The sequence below is a fragment of the Mandrillus leucophaeus genome, unplaced genomic scaffold (assembly GCF_000951045.1).
Source record: "Mandrillus leucophaeus isolate KB7577 unplaced genomic scaffold, Mleu.le_1.0 Scaffold211, whole genome shotgun sequence".
NCBI lineage: Eukaryota > Metazoa > Chordata > Mammalia > Primates > Cercopithecidae > Mandrillus > Mandrillus leucophaeus.
This window is the reverse complement of record NW_012102155.1, coordinates 3,830,086-3,850,260: the sequence shown is the minus strand read 5'-3', so window position 1 is coordinate 3,850,260 and position 20,175 is coordinate 3,830,086. Positions and strand designations below refer to the sequence as shown.

General features: G+C 33.8%; 2 protein-coding genes across 2 annotated transcripts in view; one reads left to right on the top strand and one right to left on the bottom strand.

Annotated features, from left to right (window-relative positions):
- The window catches only part of KCNMB3 (potassium channel subfamily M regulatory beta subunit 3), a 28,963-nt gene extending 27,005 nt beyond the window's left edge, over window positions 1-1,958 (top strand). Inside the window, 1 exon segment of the mRNA XM_011980372.1 lies at window positions 1,890-1,958. Within this exon segment, the coding sequence (XP_011835762.1) occupies window positions 1,890-1,958 (69 nt within the window).
- A 2,489-nt stretch (window positions 1,959-4,447) lies between these two features.
- PIK3CA (phosphatidylinositol-4,5-bisphosphate 3-kinase, catalytic subunit alpha) overlaps window positions 4,448-20,175 on the bottom strand; it is an 87,958-nt gene continuing 72,230 nt past the window's right edge. The window contains exons 15-21 of the mRNA XM_011980373.1: window positions 17,770-17,876; window positions 17,134-17,255; window positions 15,916-15,994; window positions 12,514-12,684; window positions 11,838-11,955; window positions 11,577-11,728; window positions 4,448-7,853 (exon numbers count right to left, since the gene is read on the bottom strand). Of these exons, the coding sequence (XP_011835763.1) occupies window positions 7,583-7,853; window positions 11,577-11,728; window positions 11,838-11,955; window positions 12,514-12,684; window positions 15,916-15,994; window positions 17,134-17,255; window positions 17,770-17,876 (1,020 nt within the window). The 3' untranslated portion in view covers window positions 4,448-7,582. The remainder of the gene's footprint in view (window positions 7,854-11,576; window positions 11,729-11,837; window positions 11,956-12,513; window positions 12,685-15,915; window positions 15,995-17,133; window positions 17,256-17,769; window positions 17,877-20,175) is intronic.

Here is a 20,175-nt window from a genome sequence, read left to right as displayed (position 1 = left end):
CAGTAACATTTTTCTAGTTAATTATGCTTTTCATAAGCTCATTTCACTCTGTGCACTTTCTGGTGGGAAAAATGGGCCAGAAATATGAAGAAGCTATACCGGATTTCAACATTCATCTCAGATGATCCACATCGTATTAGGTTGGTGCAAAAGTAATTCCAGTTTTTGCCGTTACTTTTAATGGAGAAAAACTGCAATTACTTTTGCGTCAACCTAATAGCAAAGTCCCCCAAGTTTAGTCAACAATTGTCTGTACTTTAATTGATGAATCAACCATGGTTATTAAATGATGTCATAAGGCTCTCAACAAATGCTTTCCAGATTGGTTATGCCGAATCTATGAGTGGAAAAGAGAGTTTGGTCTGATTTTCCAAAGTGCCTCCAAGTATCTTTAAAATTTTATTATACTAAAAAATCTTAAATTATGGACAGTAGAATGAGACATTTGAAGCTACTTTTATATGTAGATGTAATAAAAAAACTGATTCTAAGTCAGTTTAATGCCTTTTAGCAATTTCAAGACACAATTACTTATTCAGCTGAACAGAGCAACATTGACCTGATTAGTAATGAATAATCTTGGTGTTTTCCTCTTTCAAGTGTGCAGTGGTGGAAAGAACATGTGTTTCAGATTAGGATTTATTTGACTTTGTAGGCCATAATTACAACTTTGGGCAAATCAGCTAACCGGTCTAAACCTCTCTTTTCTCATCTATAAAATGGGGATAACCTGTTCTTTCACACAGTTATTTTATAGAAGAAGCAAAGTAGGGCATGTGAAACACTTTAGCATGGCTTCTAGCATCTAGTAGGGGCACTCAAAATGTTAGATAATTTATTTAAAAATCTGCTGGGTTGTAACATTCAGTGAGCCTTGGTACTTTTCATTGGACAGCGGGTATAGAGGCTAGGGATAGGGAACTGCAGTTCATTTTCCCTGCCCCCCACCCCAGTTCTCTTGGCTAACTGTGATATGCATTTAAGGCCCAGAACCTGCTGTTTAAAAGGTTGTGGTAAACTATTTTGTATACCAAAGACTTCTCTGTAATAAAATATATACGTACACATGAACATTTTATATGCATGCACATTTTAAATCATTCTGCAAATTGAGATCTATACTTTTCTTAAGGGCACATCCCTATTCCATTTCTTTGTAAATGTGACTTCTACCTAACAATATGCAATTATTGGGATTTTCTTTTCCCTAAAAATTCAAAACTGCTAATTTAAAATGTAAAGTGTGTGTTTCAATTACCAGTTTTCTATTTAGATAGGAGCTACCTGATTCATTCCAGCAAAGAGAGATATGATCCCTGGAGAACAAAGTCAATTCAAAATTATTTAAACCATTTGGCAAATAAATAAAATTTAAGTAATTATTTGCTTAATTGCTTTACTAAGTTGTTAATGCCTATGTGCATTAGTGGTCAAAGCCCACACTTAACTTTTGCAATGTTTATGAGAACTGAAAGCAAAACCAGTTTGCTTCTGGCCTAACTTCATTTCTAGGTTCTGATCTTCAAAGGACTTGGAAAAAGTCCACTTACCTATTACATATACATACATACATTCATACATATATTTCTTAGAAGCATATAATTCTTTATGCTTAAAGGAAGTAAATATTTAAACATACATTTCTTTAATATTCATCACTTTACTGGGGCAGAAAAATTGGCTTTTAAGGTATAATAGTTTCAGATTTTCAATCAAGTATTCTTAGTCATTACTGAAAAGAACTCAAATTCAGCTATATTTTGATTATTAGCAGCACTGGCTTTTCAAAAGGAATGGCAAAAGAATTATCACAGTTTTTTGCTTATATAGTACACTAAGGATTGTTTGGACACAAGTCAAAGTAATTTTTCTTTTTTTTTAATAAACAGCGTGATGTTACAGACTGCAGAGTTAAAGAAAAGCAGACATTGACAGTTTCTGATGAGCACAAACAGTAAGTGCAGTCACAGGCCACACTTCTTGCTAGGAACAGCAAGACTGGGAAGAGGTCTTAAATTTAGTGGTACTGTTATTATTCTATATTCTCAATATAATAACACATGCATCTTGCTGTGTCAAATGCTTTTTGGGCCATCATTAAAAGGACATTAAAAACGTTTTTCTTGTAATGAATGCAGTATACCACAGGACTTCAATTCATTGAATGACAAAATATAGAGAAATAAACTTGCTACAATTAATGGGGCCAAAAGGGTGGTTCGAATTTCTTCCAGGTGAACATTTGACATGTTAGTAGTCTTCTTTTGGTAGTGCCACATTCCCCAAAGTATTAAAGTGTTATGCTCCAAAAGGGTATATTCTTTTAGATTTTATTCAACCCAATTAGGTCTGAAGACTGAATCACACTGAAACCATCAACTTCATTTGAAACTTGGGTTCCATAGCCAAAAACACTTTTGAAATCAGATGAAGGCCAAGTTCTCCAACCACTCTTAGGAGCATAAATTACATCAAACAAGGGACTTTTAAAAGTGAAATAAAAACAAAATTAAATAAAAATGAAATAAATAGATAACGATTTTGGAAATTCATACTAGAATTAAGTTTAGTCTAATTATATTTTAATATGAAACAATGAAAGTTTGCTGCCTCCTTGCTAACCTAGAAAAACTGACAAAAATAAGAAAACAAAGTATACACGGTTCTTGGCATAACCACAAAATTACTGTAGTGACAGATTAAATAGGTTGCAGATAATTCATAGACTTTAACTGGCTAACAAAATATATTTTGAAACCTTTTCTGTACTTACCTACATGAGGAGTGGAGTATACTGTTGGTAGAAAAATCATTTATCTAACTACTATATATGCACAAGGGACTAATTTTTTTTCTCCACTAAAACTCTTATATGTAGTTGTGTAAAAATTAAGTCAGAAAATTTCCTCATGGCTCACACCTGTCACTTTATGCTAACTAGCAAGGCTGGAATATTAACATACCTAAAATCAAGCAAAATAAATGGCGCTGCACTAATAAAAAGGAGGTGCAAAACCTTAAGTGGAATACATGAATGAAGTAAGTTTATTTAAAGACTAACATCCCAACTTGGGAAACTCCTAATCAATTCTAAACTCTTCAGAATTATAGAACCTTGATATTTCTTTACACCTTTTATAAAAGATGCCTTTTGACTAGGGCTAAGCAAGCAGTGTGTATACAGACAGAATTGTGTGCAAGTATACACACACCAAATGCACTAATAATGAAGAAAAGAGAACAAAATGAATTTCAAACGCCGAATTCGGGAACCTCCTCGAACTATTGCTTTTTTCAAATGGCTGGACCAACGATTAAACTTCAGCCAAGTTTTTTTCTTAAGGTCTTCCATATCATTAAAAACAACGCATGCCAACTCTGACTTTATAAATCTAAAATTCAGTGATCTGCACAATTTCTGAGCCTGAAGTATTGAATTGTGACTCATCTATTTTTCCCCCATTTTCCTTCTGAGGTAGAGTTACCAATCCAATTTTATCACGACCATAGATATTTTGAGCTAAACCCCATAATCTTTTCATAGAGTAAAAATAATTTTTATGAAAAAAGAAAACAGGCTTCCCAGGCCATGGCACATAGATATATTTACAATTTTTAATGTAATAATTAAAAATGGTATTGAGTTTGTATTTTAAAAAACAGCCCAGCTGTATTATTCTGTCACCAAGAATTATTAATTGAGGATGCTGTCAATGCTGAATTTTATAGTTCAGCTTCACAATCCCATCCATGATGAAGAGTTAATTCTCTTACGGTATACAATATACTCTCACAACTTTCAGCCTTCTCTTAGACATGCCCCAAATGAGCAGGATGGATATAAAGAATGTAATTCATTCAAACAACTCCTCCCTGTTCTGCCCCCTCCCCTCACATTCCCCTCTTCTCAAAAACATCTGAAGTATGAAAGTTGTCTTTAAATAGTAAAAGCACCACAATCTATTAACACCACATATTATCTTTAAACTTAAATATTTTAGTGATGTCTTGGACATCAAAATAATTTCTTAAGGTGGACTCTGAGTATGTGGGTCCAGCCCAGGTCTGCAGTTTGTGCAGACATAGAAAAAAGAGGAACTTTAAATATTCAGAAAAAGTTAACAGGCTAGCTTTAAAATACTGCTGGAAATTAAATTTCTTCAGAGTTGGCAAGCATGGGCTATTGATCAAAATATGAATTAAGCGGATTTACATCAAGAAAAAAATAAATCCATGTTATGTGCTGTGAAATTTCCATGATGCCTTTCAAATAGGCTGCTCACAATTTTTTTTTATAATTCCAAATCACTCGATTTTTGATGGAAAAAAGAATACAGATGGACTGTGTTTTACCTATGTGAAAATCACCAATCCATTTAAAATAAAATCCAAGAGGGCATATACAGTCTAATCAAGTCATCATTTTCCTGGTTAATAAGAACTACACTTTACACAAAATACTTTATCAGCAGCTGTTTTCATCAAAAAAATCAATAGTTTCACAGTTGAAAAAGTTACACATTAAAATATTTTACAATTCATTATATATTCACCAGGTTCCCATTTTCTAATAGGCTTTTAATATAAAGCAGAATAGAAGGGAAAAATCTCAAAGTTGATTACTTTGACACTAAGTTTTACATAGGACACTAAGAACCACAAAAAGCTTAGGTTCTGTTGTAAAATAGCAACCAAATTCCATTCTTCTTTTAAAAATCCAATTAGAAACATCTTTTTTAAAAAAACAAATTCCACAATAAGAGTAACAGATTTCAAATTAACAGTAGTCTAAAAATCTTCAAAATAAATGGTTTTGTATAGCTGAGAATATGGTAGAAAGTGAAAGCATAATTTTCGAACAGTCATTTCTTACTATAGTGTGTTTAAAATTATTTTTATTATTTTCTTTAGACTTTTTCTCAAAACAATTATTCAAGGAAATATTTCTTAAGTGGCCCAATAAAACTGCAGAGCCAACAGTCAGTTACACCATATTCAAGGACAAGGATAGTCAGCTATAGATAGGAACTGTCTAAACCGTGGGAACTGATCTCTGATACTGAAGTACCCAGAATTGGCTACATTATCGCTGACTTGAAACAGATCTTAGTCACCCATGTAGCATTTAATTCAATGTTTGGTTCTTTACCTCATTTCTTTCTTAGGTCACAATCTATAGTCTTTATAGAATTTGTCTACATTTCTTCTAATATAATTTGGTTGTAATAACTTTTGAAAATAAATGTAAATGATGAAATCGGCCATATGGTTTGTGCGTGTTAATAGTGGAGAGGTTCTGGGAGAAGGAGGGGAGACAAGTATCTGGACTGATGTGATAAAAATGTAAAAAATGGTATAAATTTTGTGCAAGGAGGCTCAAGGCATTTTTGGCACTCGGGTAAAACACAGTTCTCTGTTACATCTTCAGTTTCTACCATCAAAGTTTCAGATTTGTACCATTTTACTGAGTTTTCCTATAATTTAACCCTGATATTGAAAAGGCTGGGATGTTAGTATCAACTGCCTATATCTAAACAACACAAAATGTTAATAAGTTTTAATAAGTTATGAAATCTTCTATAACTGCAAAATAATCTTTCTGGTTGCCTGCTTAAAACAGAGTTTAAATTCTGCTTAACTACTGCAAGACAGTTTGCAGAAGTAAGTTCCCTTAATCTTCAAATTTATTTTTCTTGTTGGCAATATTATATACATGCTTTAGTGAAATACCTAAATTTCCAATAATTATGCCCTTTAAGGGATCTAAAATAGCCAGATATTAAGAGTATTGGTATTAGAGTCCCTTGTTCACTACTCAAGACTTCAACTATAGGTAACAGATTTCATAAATGAATATTTTTAAAGTGATGCTGTTTTACTACAGTATACAATGTTCACTCTTTATAAAGTTGTTTTCCAATAATATGCCTAATATAAAAAACTGTCAATAATTATTGCACTTTTTTGATGTGGCACCTGAACATCTAAAGCTAATTTCCTAGGACATTAATCATTCATTTCAAATACAGAGTAAAATATCAGATTCTAGAATGATGACTAGCAGTAGCCTGTACATCTTGGGTTAATGTTTTTCAAAATGTTTAAGATATGTCCTGTGCTCAAATAGTATTTAATAAAGTTGGAGAGTGAACTCTGACTCTGACTACTTGGGAATGAGACATGATCTTAAAATGGTTTAATATTCTACTTTGGAGATATGGATAAATAGTTTAAAAAGGTAAAAATTTCATGGTTTCTATTCCCCCATATTTTAAAGTATCATTCATGAGTATACTTCAGTAAAGGGGTTTAAGGAATCAGGAAGATAGTCTAAATTGTGTTAATTTTGGTAACTAATTTCATATGATTGAGACATTCTCAACTACAAAAGAGAATGGAAGACGGGGGATTCACATAAGAAATAAAAGGAAAGATGAAGTTTTATGTTTTCCTTAAGTAGTTATACACTGGTTATTGGCGTAAATGGGATAGTGCCTGAGCCTCATCTACAGACCAAGAAGAAAGCTGACCATGCTGCTATGAACAATAAAAAATTTGGGGTGCAAAACAATGCATGACTATGGGACAGATCATGTAAATAAAGAATATATATTAATGATAGTTTCTATAATATAAATAGCCTTTAATAAAAAAAATAATCTTTTTAATAACATTAATACTTCTATTTTCTGGAAAACATGCATGAAAAATGTATTCAGTTCAACTGCAAAAGGAGAAAAAAATCAACTTAAGGTGAATACTGTACAATTCTGGAATAAGAACTATTCCTGTTCATTCTTTTTCTATGATTTTTTTTTTTTTTTTTTAAACTCTGTGGGAGCCCAGAATTTCCCTGGGAAATAAAATCCTTTAAATACTGTCCAGGAAAAAAAAAAAAAAATACCACCTTATAACAGGTCTCATTTGTGACTGCTTCCAAAACTGCAGATAAGACCTCAAATCATCAAAAGGTTTGATTTATTAAAAAGAAAAAGTCTCTGGTGAAATCTCAAGAGTCCCTTCCACCCCAAGCATTTTTCTTCATTAAACAAGGAGTCAAAAACCCACTTCAAACTATAAATTGAACAGCAATGGAAAAATAAGAAATTTTCATTCTTTTCCAATCTTAATGTAATTTAACATAAACTCCAGTTTACTTACACCTAAAGCAATAACAGCTTTTGTTGTGTCCACATTTCAAAACATAGAACATTTGCAAGACAAAAAAAAACATCATTTTTCCTTCTCCATCATTTCTATATATTTTGGGGATTTTTGTTTTGTTTTGTTTTTTAAAAAAAGATACAAACAATCTTCAAAGTTTACCTTTTTGGACTTAAGGCATAACATGAAATTGCGCATTATTCTAAAGCTTAATTGTGAAATGAACTAGTTTAAGTGCTATCAAACCCTGTTTGCGTTTACATTAAATTATATAGTATTTTATTTCTGTTCTTGCTGTAAATTCTAATGCTGTTCATGGATTGTGCAATTCCTATGCAATCGGTCTTTGCCTGCTGATAGTTATTAACAGTGCAGTGTGGAATCCAGAGAGTGAGCTTTCATTTTCTCAGTTATCTTTTCAGTTCAATGCATGCTGTTTAATTGTGTGGAAGATCCAATCCATTTTTGTTGTCCAGCCACCATGATGTGCATCATTCATTTGTTTCATGAAATATTCCAAAGCCTCTTGCTCAGTTTTATCTAAGGCTAGGGTCTTTCGAATGTATGCAATGTCATCAAAAGATTGTAGTTCTGGCATTCCAGAGCCAAGCATCATTGAGAAAAGATTTATGAAGAGATTGGCATGCTGTCGAATAGCTAGATAAGCCTTGTAACACATCTCCTGAAACCTATAAGTAATAAGAACAGTTTGGTTAGTATGGAGCAAATGATGTTAATACCTTCAGGTCTTTGCTCAAATGTCACACAATTAGAGAGGCTTTCGTAGACAAAGCTATAAAAAATAGCATTCCTCTCTCACTTACCTTACCAACATCTTTTGATTCCCTTTACCCCACTAGAATATAAACTTCATGAGAATAAAGACTTTTTAAAAACTGCTTTATTACCAGCACCTACAACAATGCCTGGCATGTCAGCAGTTTAATAAGTATTAAATGTATGAATTGGTCCATACTAAATCCTTTTGTGCTTAAGCTAGAGTCAGGACTGAGTTATAGACAAAGCAGAATTTTATAGAAGGTTGTAAAAAGTACTTTAAAGTCTGATATAGTCTAATGAGATACCATAAGGTGAGTTATGAATAAACAAGGTGATTATGGTTGACGGACTTTCATCAAATTGTATGAGCAAAAAATGTCGTATTAAGCACTATACATTATTTATCAATATAGAGGTGGAGTCCAACTATTTAAAGCTCAGTAAATAAAAACATTTAATGTGTTATGAAGTTTAAGGGTTACTTTCTTTTTAGACCTTAATTAGCTCAACAAATTAAATTGTATTCCCTTTCCATCTTCCTTCACAGCATCACACAAATAAACACAAAAAAATAAAAACATTAAAATAGTTTGTCACTCAACAAAGTAGGCATAGAAGGGACTTACCTCAAAATAATAAAAGTCATATGACAAACCCACGGCCAATATCATACTGAATGTGGGGAAAAGCTGAAAGCACTCCCCCTGAGAACTAGAACAAGACAAGGAAGCCCACATTGGCATCCAAATTGGAAAAGAAGTCAAACTATCGCTGTTTACCAATGACATAATCATATACCTAGAAAACCCCAGAGTTCTCCAAAAGACTCCTAGATTTCAGCTGGGTGTGGTGGCTCACTCCTATAATCCCAGCACTTTGGGAGGCCGAGGCGGGAGGATCACCTGAGGTCAGGAGTTCAAGACCAACCTGGCCAACAAAGTGAGACCCCATCTCTACTAAAAAATACAAAAATTAGCTGAGCATGGTGGTGCACGCCTGCTACTTGGAAAGCTGAGGCAGGAGAATTGCTTAAACCCAGGAGATGGAGGTTGTAGTGAGCTGAGATTGCACCACTGCACTCTAGCCTGGGCGACAGAGCAAGACTCTTTGTCTCTCTCTCTCAAAAAAAAAAAAAAAAAACAAAACAAAACAGACTCCTAGATTTGATAAATGAATTCAGTAAAGTCTCAGGTTACAAAATCACTGTACACAAATCAGTAGCACTGCTATACATCACCACCAACCAAGCAAAGAATCAAATTAAGAACACAAGCCCTTTTAGCTTCAAAAAAATACCTAGGAATATACCTAACCAAGGGGGTATCTTTCCTATTCAAGGAAAACTACAAAACACTGCCAACATCATTTTTCCCAGAATTAGAAAAAAAATCCTAAAATTCATATAAAATCCACCAAAAAGAGTCTGAATAGCCAAAGGAAGGCTAAGCAAAAAGAATAAATCTGGAGGCATCACATTACTGGACTTCAAATTATACTAGAAAACTATAATTACCAAAACAGCAGATACACACAAAAGTAGACACATAGACCAATGGAACAGAATGGAGAGCCCAGAAATAAAGCCAAAAACTTACAACCAACTGATTTTAGACATACAAAAACATATATTGGAGAAAGGACATCCTATTTAATAAATGGTGCTGGGAAAACCACCTAGCCACATGTAAAAGAATGAAACTGGATCCCTGTCTCTCACCTTATATAAAAATCAACTCAAGATGGATCCAAGACTTAAATCTAAGACCTGAAACCATAAAAATTCTAGAAGATAAACTAGGAAAAACTCTTTTGGACACTGGCCTAGGCAAATAATAAATGACTAAGACCCCAAAAGCAAATACGACAAAAACAAACAAAATAAATGGGACCTAATTAAACTATAAAGCCTTTGCATAACAAAAGAAATAATCATCGAAGTAAATAGATAACCCATAGAATGGGAGAAAATATTCGCAAACTATGCATCCAACAAAGGACTAATTTCCAGAATCTATAAGGAACTCAAATCAGCAAGAAACAAAGAATCCCATCAAAAAGTGGGTTAAAGCCGGGCGCAGTGGCTCAAGCCTATAATCCTAGTACTTAGGGAGGCTGAGGCGGGTGGGTCACCTGAGGTCAGGAATTCAAGACCAGGCTGATCAACATGGTGAAACTCCGTCTCTACTAAAAATACAAAAATTAGCCGTGCGTGGTGGCGTGTGCCTGTAGTTCCAGCTACTTGGGAGGCTGAGGCAGGAGAATCGCTTGAACCCAGGAGGTAGAGGTTGCAGTGAGCTGAGATCATGCCATTGTACTCCAGCCTGGGCGACAGAGTGAGACTCCGTCTCAAAACAAAAACAAAAATGAAAACAAAAAAAGTGGGCTAAGGACATGAATAGACAATTCTCAAAAGAAGATATGCAACAACATGAAAACATGAAAAAAATGCTCAACAACATTAATCATCAGGGAAATGCTGATGATTTCCCTGATGATTAATGATATACCACCTTACTCCTGCAAGAATGGCTGTAATTAAAAAGTCAAAAAACAACAGATGTTGACATGGATGTGGTGAAAGGGAACGCTTACACACTCCTGGTGGGAATGTAAATTAGTACAGCCTCTATGGAAAACAGTATGGAGATTTCTTAAAGAACTAAACGTAGATCTACCATTTGGTCCAGCAATCCCTCTACCCAGAGGAAAAGAAGTCATTATATCAAAAAGGCATCTGCAAGCATATTGTATGTTTATTGCAGCACAATTCACAATTGCAAAGATATGAAACCAACGTAAGTACCCACTGACCAATGAGTGGATAAAGAAAGTGTACATTTACACCACGGAATACTACTACACCACAGAAAAGAATGAAATAATGTCTTTTGCAGCAACTGGGATGGAGCTGGAGGCCAGGAATGGAAAACCTGAAAATACACTATGTTCTCACTTGTAAGTGGGAGCTAAGCTATGGGTACACAAAGGCGTACAGAGTGATATAATGGACTATGGAGACTCAGAAGGGAGAAGATGGGAAGAATGGTAAGGGATAAAAAAGTACATATTGGGGGCAAAGCACACTACTTGGGTTACAGGTGCGCTAAAATCTCAGACTTTACCACTATTTAATTCATCCATGTAACCAAAAACCACATGTACCCCAAAAGCTATTGAAATAAAATAAAATAAAAAACAAACAAAAAATAGTTTTTGTTAAAGTGGTAAAATAACTTCTTTTATTTTATTTATTTTGATACAGGGTCTCACTCTGTTGCCCAGGTTGGAGTACAGTGGCGTGATCATGGCTCACTGCAACCTCAACCTCCTGGCCTCAAGTGATCCTCCCATCTCAGCCTCCTGACTAGCTGGGACTACAGTGCATGCCACCACGCCTGGCTATTTTAAAAATTTTTTTTGTAGACATGAGTTCTCACTGTGTTACCCAGGCTGGTTTCAACTGCTGAGCTCAAATGATCCTCCAGCCTCGGCCTCCCAAAGAGTGGGATTACAGGCATGAACTGCCACACCCGGCCAACATTTATTATTTTGAAATTGCTTGAAAAATATTGCTTGTTTCTAATAGAGCAGCCAGAACTCTTTATTTTGTGTTTTTAATTTCTCAAGCTCACCTCTCAAATTCTCTTGTCTTTGTGCATTCTTGGGCTCCTTTACTAATCACTATTAAGAAATCCTGTGTCAAAACAAATGGCACACGTTCTCGTTTATAACCAAATTTTTTCTTCTTGTGATCCAAAAAGTGTCCAAAATCTATATGAAACAGCTTTCAAAAATAAGAAATTATGTTATAGTTTGACATATTCAGATACAAAATGTCTTGAATTAATAAATTAAGAACACCAAAAAACATTTTAAACAGAGAAAACCATTACTTGTCCATCGTCTTTCACCATGATGTTACTATTGTGACGATCTCCAATTCCCAGAATGAAGGTAGCGACACAATATCCAGCACATGAACGTGTAAACAGGTCAATGGCTGCATCATATCTACAAAGAAGAAGTAAACACCTCATGAGTAGTATGGAAATATAGAGTGCTTCAGGCCAACTTGAGAAAAAAGGGTACAAGCGTCTATTTAAACAATGAAAACCATCACTAACGGAATAAGGTAATTATGTCCAAAGATTTTGAGATTGTGAAGTTTTCATGGGTTTCTAAGGAAATTTCCAGATATTCCCTGACCAAAGCGTAATTCTTATCATAGTGAAAAAATACCATCTCATTAAAATTATTTTTTTCTAATCATTTTAACAATGAATTAGAAATAAAATTTTGAATGTGCAATGTTCATTTGTTTAAAAAGAATAAGCAGTAACAATACATTTTAGATAATACATAAAATGAATGTTTAAGATTTTACCAAATCAAAAGTAATTATAATCATTTAAATCCATTAATGTCAAATATTGCAAAGGCTGAGCATAGTTTTTTCCATAGAAAGTACAATTGTTTTCTCTGGTATAAGTCAGAGGAATACACAAACACTGACAGACTCATCTAACAAAAACTTAGACTAACATAGGAAGAAAGAATAATACAACTCACATTTCTCCTTTGTTCTTGTCTTTGAGCCACTGATGTAGAGTGTGGCTGTTGAACTGCAGTGCACCTTTCAAGCCGCCTTTGCACTGAATTTGCATAATAGTGTGAGAATTTCGCACCACCTCAATAAGTCCCACACAGTCACCGATTGACAGACAACCATAAGGTAACATTCTGAAAGAGGAGCAACACATTTACAATTAAATGATGGAATTTTAAAATAGCAAATATTTTAATAGGCCAAAACATGAGTATTTTATTAGTAAATTTGTCATGCATGACCTTTACTGCCTTTCCCCAATTTTAATTTTCTTTTTTATGGTGTGATAAATATACTCCTGGAATAATCCTCAAAATTACCTGTCATCATTTATTATAACCTTCAACTGAGAAAGTGCTGAACTTTTATCAGAAAAGCATTAAGAAAATTATTGTGGCAATTAAAATTTTACATTTATGACTTTAAAAATATGGGTGAATTTAAAGATGTTTAATTGACATCGAAATAAAACTATAGGGCAGGGGATCTCAAATTTTTGGTCTCAGGACTCCTTTACACTTGTAGAAATTACTGAGGACTCCAAAGAGCTTTTAGTTATGTGAATTACAACTACTGATATTAGAAATTGAAATAGGGAAAGTAACAATTTTAAATAGTTACTAATTCATTTAAAAGCAACAAACCATGACATGTTAATATAAATAACGTATTTCATGAAACAAAAAAATGCATTTAAAAAATGTAGTGAGAAGAGTGACATTCTTTCACATTTAAACATTTTTTTAAATGTCTGGTTTCATAGTACACAGCTGGATTCTCATATATGCTTTTGTATGCAATCTAATGGAATGTTTTAATTGAAGTATATAAAGAAAATCTGGCCTCACAAAGATAGGTAGGTAGAAAAAGGAGTATTATAATAGACTTTTCAGATAATTGTGGTATTTTTCTTTGATACTATTCCAAAACTTGGTAAGTTTCTTAAGTTGCAATATGTAATCTAAAACCATATCAATAAACTTTTCATACTCAGTTACATTAAAATCAATTTGTCTTTCTTGCCTTTTAATGGATCTTTTACCCATACATGATTTTATAGTATCCTGCGCATGGCCATTTGTAGATGTTCCAAATGTTGATACTTTTCATTATACCATACTGGAAACCACAATTGTTAATATTACCAAGAATCTCATTAGAAAGATGTTAAGTTTAGGGACTCTATTAGGTTCAGTGGCAGATACTGAAAATTAGTATTTTCAAAATTCTAAGTTTGAATTTCTAATGAAATTTTTGTTGCAAGCTTGAATTTTATCATTGGCAACAAATACTGTCACAGTTGTTTTCGTCAAAGAGACAGGCACATATTGTTCATTTTTAAGAAAATGTCTGCCAAATATCCATGTCTGAATAACCATAGCTTGCCTACTAGTTATTTTTTAAGTAAAAATCGTGTTCCATCAAAACAGCAGCTAGTTCAGCTCACAACTCAAATATTATCTCACAAATGTTTCCCTTTGATACAACCATAATACTTGGGGATGTGACACAAATGCTTTTTAGGATACCTCTCACTTATTCACATAGAAAATTAAATAGGACATGTAGTCAAGGGTGCAGATGTGAGGATTTAAAGAGACAATGAAAAAAAGCACCTAACATTCAGATTGACATGTGAGTATCCAAAGTTTGGTTTTCCTTGCTCTGTTCTTCTCATAAGCTACTTTCCACTCTTTCCACCTTTCCTTTACTTCTTAAATTCCTAATACAGTCTATACTTATTTTCATTTTCTTACTTAATTCCTTGTAGCCTAGCTTCTACACCTACCATTCTAGTGAGTAAACTCTTAAAGATAATCATGAGTCATTAAATCCAAGTGCTTTTTCACAGACCTCATTCTTTAAACCCCTTGAAGCCCTTGGCCCTACAAATTGTCAATCACTTCCTCTAGTACTCCTACTTCTTTTGATGACTTCTCTTACACAATCTTTTCTTCTACCTGCCCTGGTAAATAGGGAAATTTCTTAAGGTTGTACTCCTGCTCATTCTTTCTTATTTTATGTTTTTATCACTGTTGAACATGCTCATAGTTCAAAGAATTCAATTGTCTTCCAAGTCCTGTTATTAAAAAAAAAAGCAGGGTTAAAATTAACCCGATTATGAATTATAGTTTTGCCAAGTATAAATAAAAATGCTGTTATGATTTTACTTAAATAATTTTAATCTCAAGTTAAACTTGAAATAAAATTTTTACTTACATTTACTTGTTAAAAAATATTCAGAAAATATAAGACTAAAAAACCGTTAATAATTCTAATCATCTTAACTTTAGAATCTTTTTTGCAAAGTCACTAATTTACAATTAATGTAATTAACTAGGGTTACATAGTTACCTCCTTTACTCTTTCTTGGCTCTACAATCTTTTTTACAGTCTATTCCTTTGGGGGACGTGGCAGTAGTGGAATGTGGATCTCTCACGACACAGGAAATAATACCAAAAAATGAAATTAGATTCATATAACCTTAACCGTCTTTGGAAAGCAGCAAGGGTTAAGCAATGTATCACGAGTTACGAATCTGAAGTTGATAACAGTTTTGTGCCTTAGCATATCACTTGAAATGTCCACTTTCTTCTTTCCAATACAAAGGTACTACTATTTGTCACTGACACATTTTTGTATAGTAGCTACTCTTAAAATTTATAAGAGGCAAACAAATAAGCCCTTGTCTGGTGTTACCTGCAATTCCTACTAAATGTACCCTGTTGTCACAGCTAGACTTGACTCTATGTCCACTTATAGGCCAAATTACTTTGGAGAGAGCGGGCTTTGCCTGAATGACTATGGATTTGCAAAAAGACAAGTAAGATAAGGAAGAACATTTTAGAAGCAACAATGACTAGGAGAAGATGAAGCACAACAGAAAACTTGGTGATAATACTGATACTGTGGAAAGCTGGGTAGAAACCAACAGACTGGTAAAAACTCTAAGATTAGCTGGTTGCATAATTTTGCTGAAAAACTGATTCCAGTATTTGAGGATTTATACAACTTTAGAATTAGAAAATTTCTATTATGAAACTTTCTTTTAAACTCTTAACTTCTGAATGAAAACAGGGGTCTTGTGTGTCTCCTTTGTCTTGTTCCTAATGGTCACACTCCAGAGGCAGTTGCAGAGTGTTTATCAGCTTCTTAGCTCTTTTTACTTAGCTGAATATAATTTAGCTATGCTAAGTCAAGTAACAGGAGGATATGTCAAAGTACTATAGTGTAATCAACTATTGATAATTACTACTGCATACATTTCTTTTTAGATATATGACTCTATATGCTTCTGTAATTATTAATAGTTCACTTTTTCAGGATAACTTTCAACATACAGGTTGCCTTACTGGTTACCTACCGAAGATCAAGACCTTGATTTTGCCAGATATTTTCCATAATACGAATAATTTGAAGTGTTAGCATATCTTGCCGTAAATCTGAAATTCAAATAATATGTATCACCATTTAATGCCACAGATGCAAATTTGGGGATCACGCCATCACATGGTTTTCAAATGAAAAACAAATACAGCTATATTTATCTTCAAAAGAAACTACAGGAAAGCAATATTCTGATTCTTTTAAAAAAATGTATAAATGAGTGTGTATGTCCACTCAAAGCCTTTACATAGCTTTATTAATTTATAATTTTTTGAGATGGGGTCTTGCTACATTGACCAGGCTGGTCTCAAACTCCTGGGCTCAAGTAATCCTCCAGAGTAGCTGGGATCACAAGCATGCACCACTACAAATGGCTCTTAATATTCTGATTCTTAAATCCACTTTTAAAGTCTTTGCATAAACATATTTGAATAACAATGTAGGATAAGTGAGCATGTATCTCATAAAAATTTTTAATTAAAGCATTTATAGTAATTATTTTTCTGAATCCTTAAATTTGAACATATGTTTACATTAAAATATTGGGATCAACAGAATTCACTGCTGAAATGTCATTTCCTATTGAAAACCCATCCATGGATCCTCCTTCACTCCCCCGATAGCCTTTTCCTCCAAATAAGTACCTTCTTTTATATGGTTCCTAAGCAGATTACACTTTTCCTTTGTACCATGCTTGTAATTTCATTTTTATAATTATTTATTTAATGTCCCTCTTTTCTCTGTTAGGCTGTAAGCTCCAAGAGGGCAGGGATTCTGTTTTCTTCACTGCTAAAACCCCAGGGCCTAGCACATAGAATATTTATGGAATGAATGGATACTCACACAGCTAAGCAAATGATAATTAGAAACTGATTAAAAAAAAAAAAAAACCAAAACAACAACAAAAAATACTTCTCTACACAGGTCCACGAGAGGGGGGTTAAGGCAGGGAATAGGAAAAAGAAAAAACAAAAAACTGATTTCAGGACTTCTGATCTAAGCCTAGTACTTCTCTTCTTTTCATTGATTATATATGCATATTTCAAAGGTCAAGATATCTGATTAATATTATGTATTTTATCACATGTATGTATTCCTTAAATGGCTTTCAATAGTTTTCATGGCTCATAAATATCCTGGGTATAAAAAGATAGCTAAATTCATGCATCATAAGCTCATTAATACTCTTCCTTACCATCCCCATTTTTAAAGATGATCTCATTGTTCTGAAACAGTAACTCTGACATGATGTCTGGGTTCTCCCAATTCAACCACAGTGGCCTTTTTGCAGAGGACATAATTCGACACTCTTCAAGCCTTTAAAATATTTAAAAACTTTATTAGGCACCTTTGCTTTATTATTCCTTTACCCTCAAATTTATTTTAAAATATAAATACCATACAGCTTTTTGAAGTGTTACAAAGATTTAAAACTTTCTCCTCAATTTTTATTTAGGAATCCATTTCTAAGGAGTATAAAAAAATACTAAGTTTTAGAAGTTATATAATTGCATATGAATTTCCAACAAATATATAGAGATATACCATCAGTTTTACAGATATTACACTTCCATTTCTTATCCTATGATAACAGAAATTCTGGCCATAGAAGGTTTTAAATTCTATTATTTAAGTAGTAAAAACTCATTCTGAATAAAGGCAGTACTGAACTTAAGATAATTTACTACTCTTATTTTGAGGGTAGGAGAATGACAGCAAGAAGCATAGATTATTGAACATTCTAATTATAATAGACATTTTGACTTTTCTCAAGATTTTATCCAGAAAAGGTATTTATTTAAATATATCAATGAAACCCCCAAGAAAGTACCTGAGATTTCCTAGTTGATGAGCAGGGTTTAGAGGAGATAGAAAGCCCTGTAGAGCATCCATGAAATCTGGTCGCCTCATTTGCTCAACTAAAAATTTCATCTGTACCTGATTTAAAAAAAGGATAGTAACAGTAAGAAACTGACTTAATAAAAGGTAAAACTAACTGCTAATCTCTTTTATATATGAGAACCTCAGTACTGTACAGTCTCTGAATCTACATCCTAGACTGGCTGCCTTCTAATTAAGAGGGTTTCTACAACAACAGAGCAGCAACACTCAGAGACAGAAGCAAGACTGGCAGCACTGTGTACCCCTTCCTGTAAGAAGATGAAATCTACTTGGTGATAGTGGCAATGCTTTTGGCTGTAGAGCAGGGCTAGTCAATTATGGCCGGCAGGTCAGCTGCCAGTTTTTGTAAGTCAAGTTGTATTAGAATACAGCTATACCCATTCATTACATATTGGCTACTTTTACGAGAATAGCAAGAGTTGAATAGTTAAGACAGAGACCACATGGGCCTGCGAAGTCTAAAACAGTTACTATCTGGCCCTTTAAGAAAATTTGCTGATCTGTGTTCTAGAGGAAAAACTAAGGAGACCATGTTGTATTAGCTTAATAACCTTACTTTTAGGCTTTTAAGAAAACACAGCATTCATACTCTCATTGTTAGGTAAAAGTGGTCTAGTGAGGCTAAAAGAAATTGTTGGGAAAAGGACTTACAAAAACATTTGTTACATGGAGTCTCATATTATAATCAGGTTTTAGTATGTGGCTACAAAACAATATCTCTTTTTAATCAATTCAAATCAGAGCCCAGACTGCTGAATTATCACGCAATAGCTGGGATTTTATTTTAGGAAACCTTCACCTTTTGAAAATATAAAATGTGAGTAGGGAGAAAAAGTGGTTAGGAGCCAGGAATTAATAATAAATTAATTTTCATGCTGGAATTTAAATAATAAGGTTTATTTTTCTTCTTGTTATATATAAATGGTTAGAAAATCTAGTCATCACTGACTAGATAGCTCTTGTTCATGTAAAGGCATTTCTATCACTGACAACTCTAATAGCACAGTGCTTCATGTATTTTATCACTCATTGTTAGGACAAAACACAAAGCCACTCAAAGTAACTGCTCTTGTTTCTATGACTGCAATCTTGGCTCCCTATCAAAATCTCATTTAAGCCAATAATGATCTGAGTAATGAATTTCATGTTCCTAATTAATCCACTGTATCATAGCCAATTTGTGACATAAAAACTCCAGCTTAGAGGAAATGCCTATACAGATGGTCTCCAACTTAACGATTTTTCAACTTTGTGATGGTGTGAAAGCAACATGCATTCAGTAGAAATTATACCTCAAATTTTGAACTTTTATCTCTTCCTACACTAGTGATATGCAACACAGTATTTTCTTGAGATGCTGGGTAGCAGCAGCCAGCCGCAGCTCCGGTCAGCCATGCAGTCATGAGGGTAATTGACCAATACTCTACAGTGTACTGTGTGGCCAGCATATTTTGGATACTGTGTTTTGCGTTTTCGCATCCCAACACATCTACAAAATGCCCATTTTTGCCTTTAAGATATTTTCAACTTATGATGTGTTTATCAGGATATAACCCTATTATAAGTCGAGGAACATCTGTATTTACAAATGTATCTAAAATTTAGTTTCTTTTTTCTTAGCTCAGTTACAATATATAAATACAATAAATTTTGTTCTTCCAAGGCAATCTAGTCCCTTCTTGCCCACAAATTCCAGTATCAGAAAGAGTATAATTATTTTCTAACATCCTATATTTGAATTTATATATCACACTTGAATAAAATCAACTCATACACTGTATGACATTTACATTAATACAGTAACTTTCTTTTAAATTTTTTTTTTCCTTCAAGTACTAGTAATGAAGATGTTGGAAAAATTCATTCAGTACTGCTAACTTACATTCTCTGTCCTTTGGTGACTCACTAATAAACGATTTTTTTTTGTTTTCATTTCACTAGAGGTGAGGAATGAGCTTCCTTTTAAGTGTAAGAGGTGGTGAATTTAGGATGTGGTGGATTGGATTGAATAAAGATTAGGGTGTAGGAAAAGGTCATAAAAAAGTTTACATTGGGCTAGACACAGTGGCTCATGCCTGTAATTCCAGCACTTTGGGAGGCCGAGGTGGGCAGACTGCTTGAGTCCAGGAGTTGGAGACCAGCCTGGGCAACAAGGCGAAACGCTGTCTCTACTAAAAATAAAAAATTTAGCTGGGAGTGGTGGCATGCTCCTATAGTCCCAGCTACTCGGGAGGCTGAGGTGGTAGGATGGCCTGAACCCAGGAGGTCAAGGCTGCAGTGAGCCGAAATTGCACCACTGCATTCCAGCCTGGGCAAAAGAGTCAGACTCTGTCTC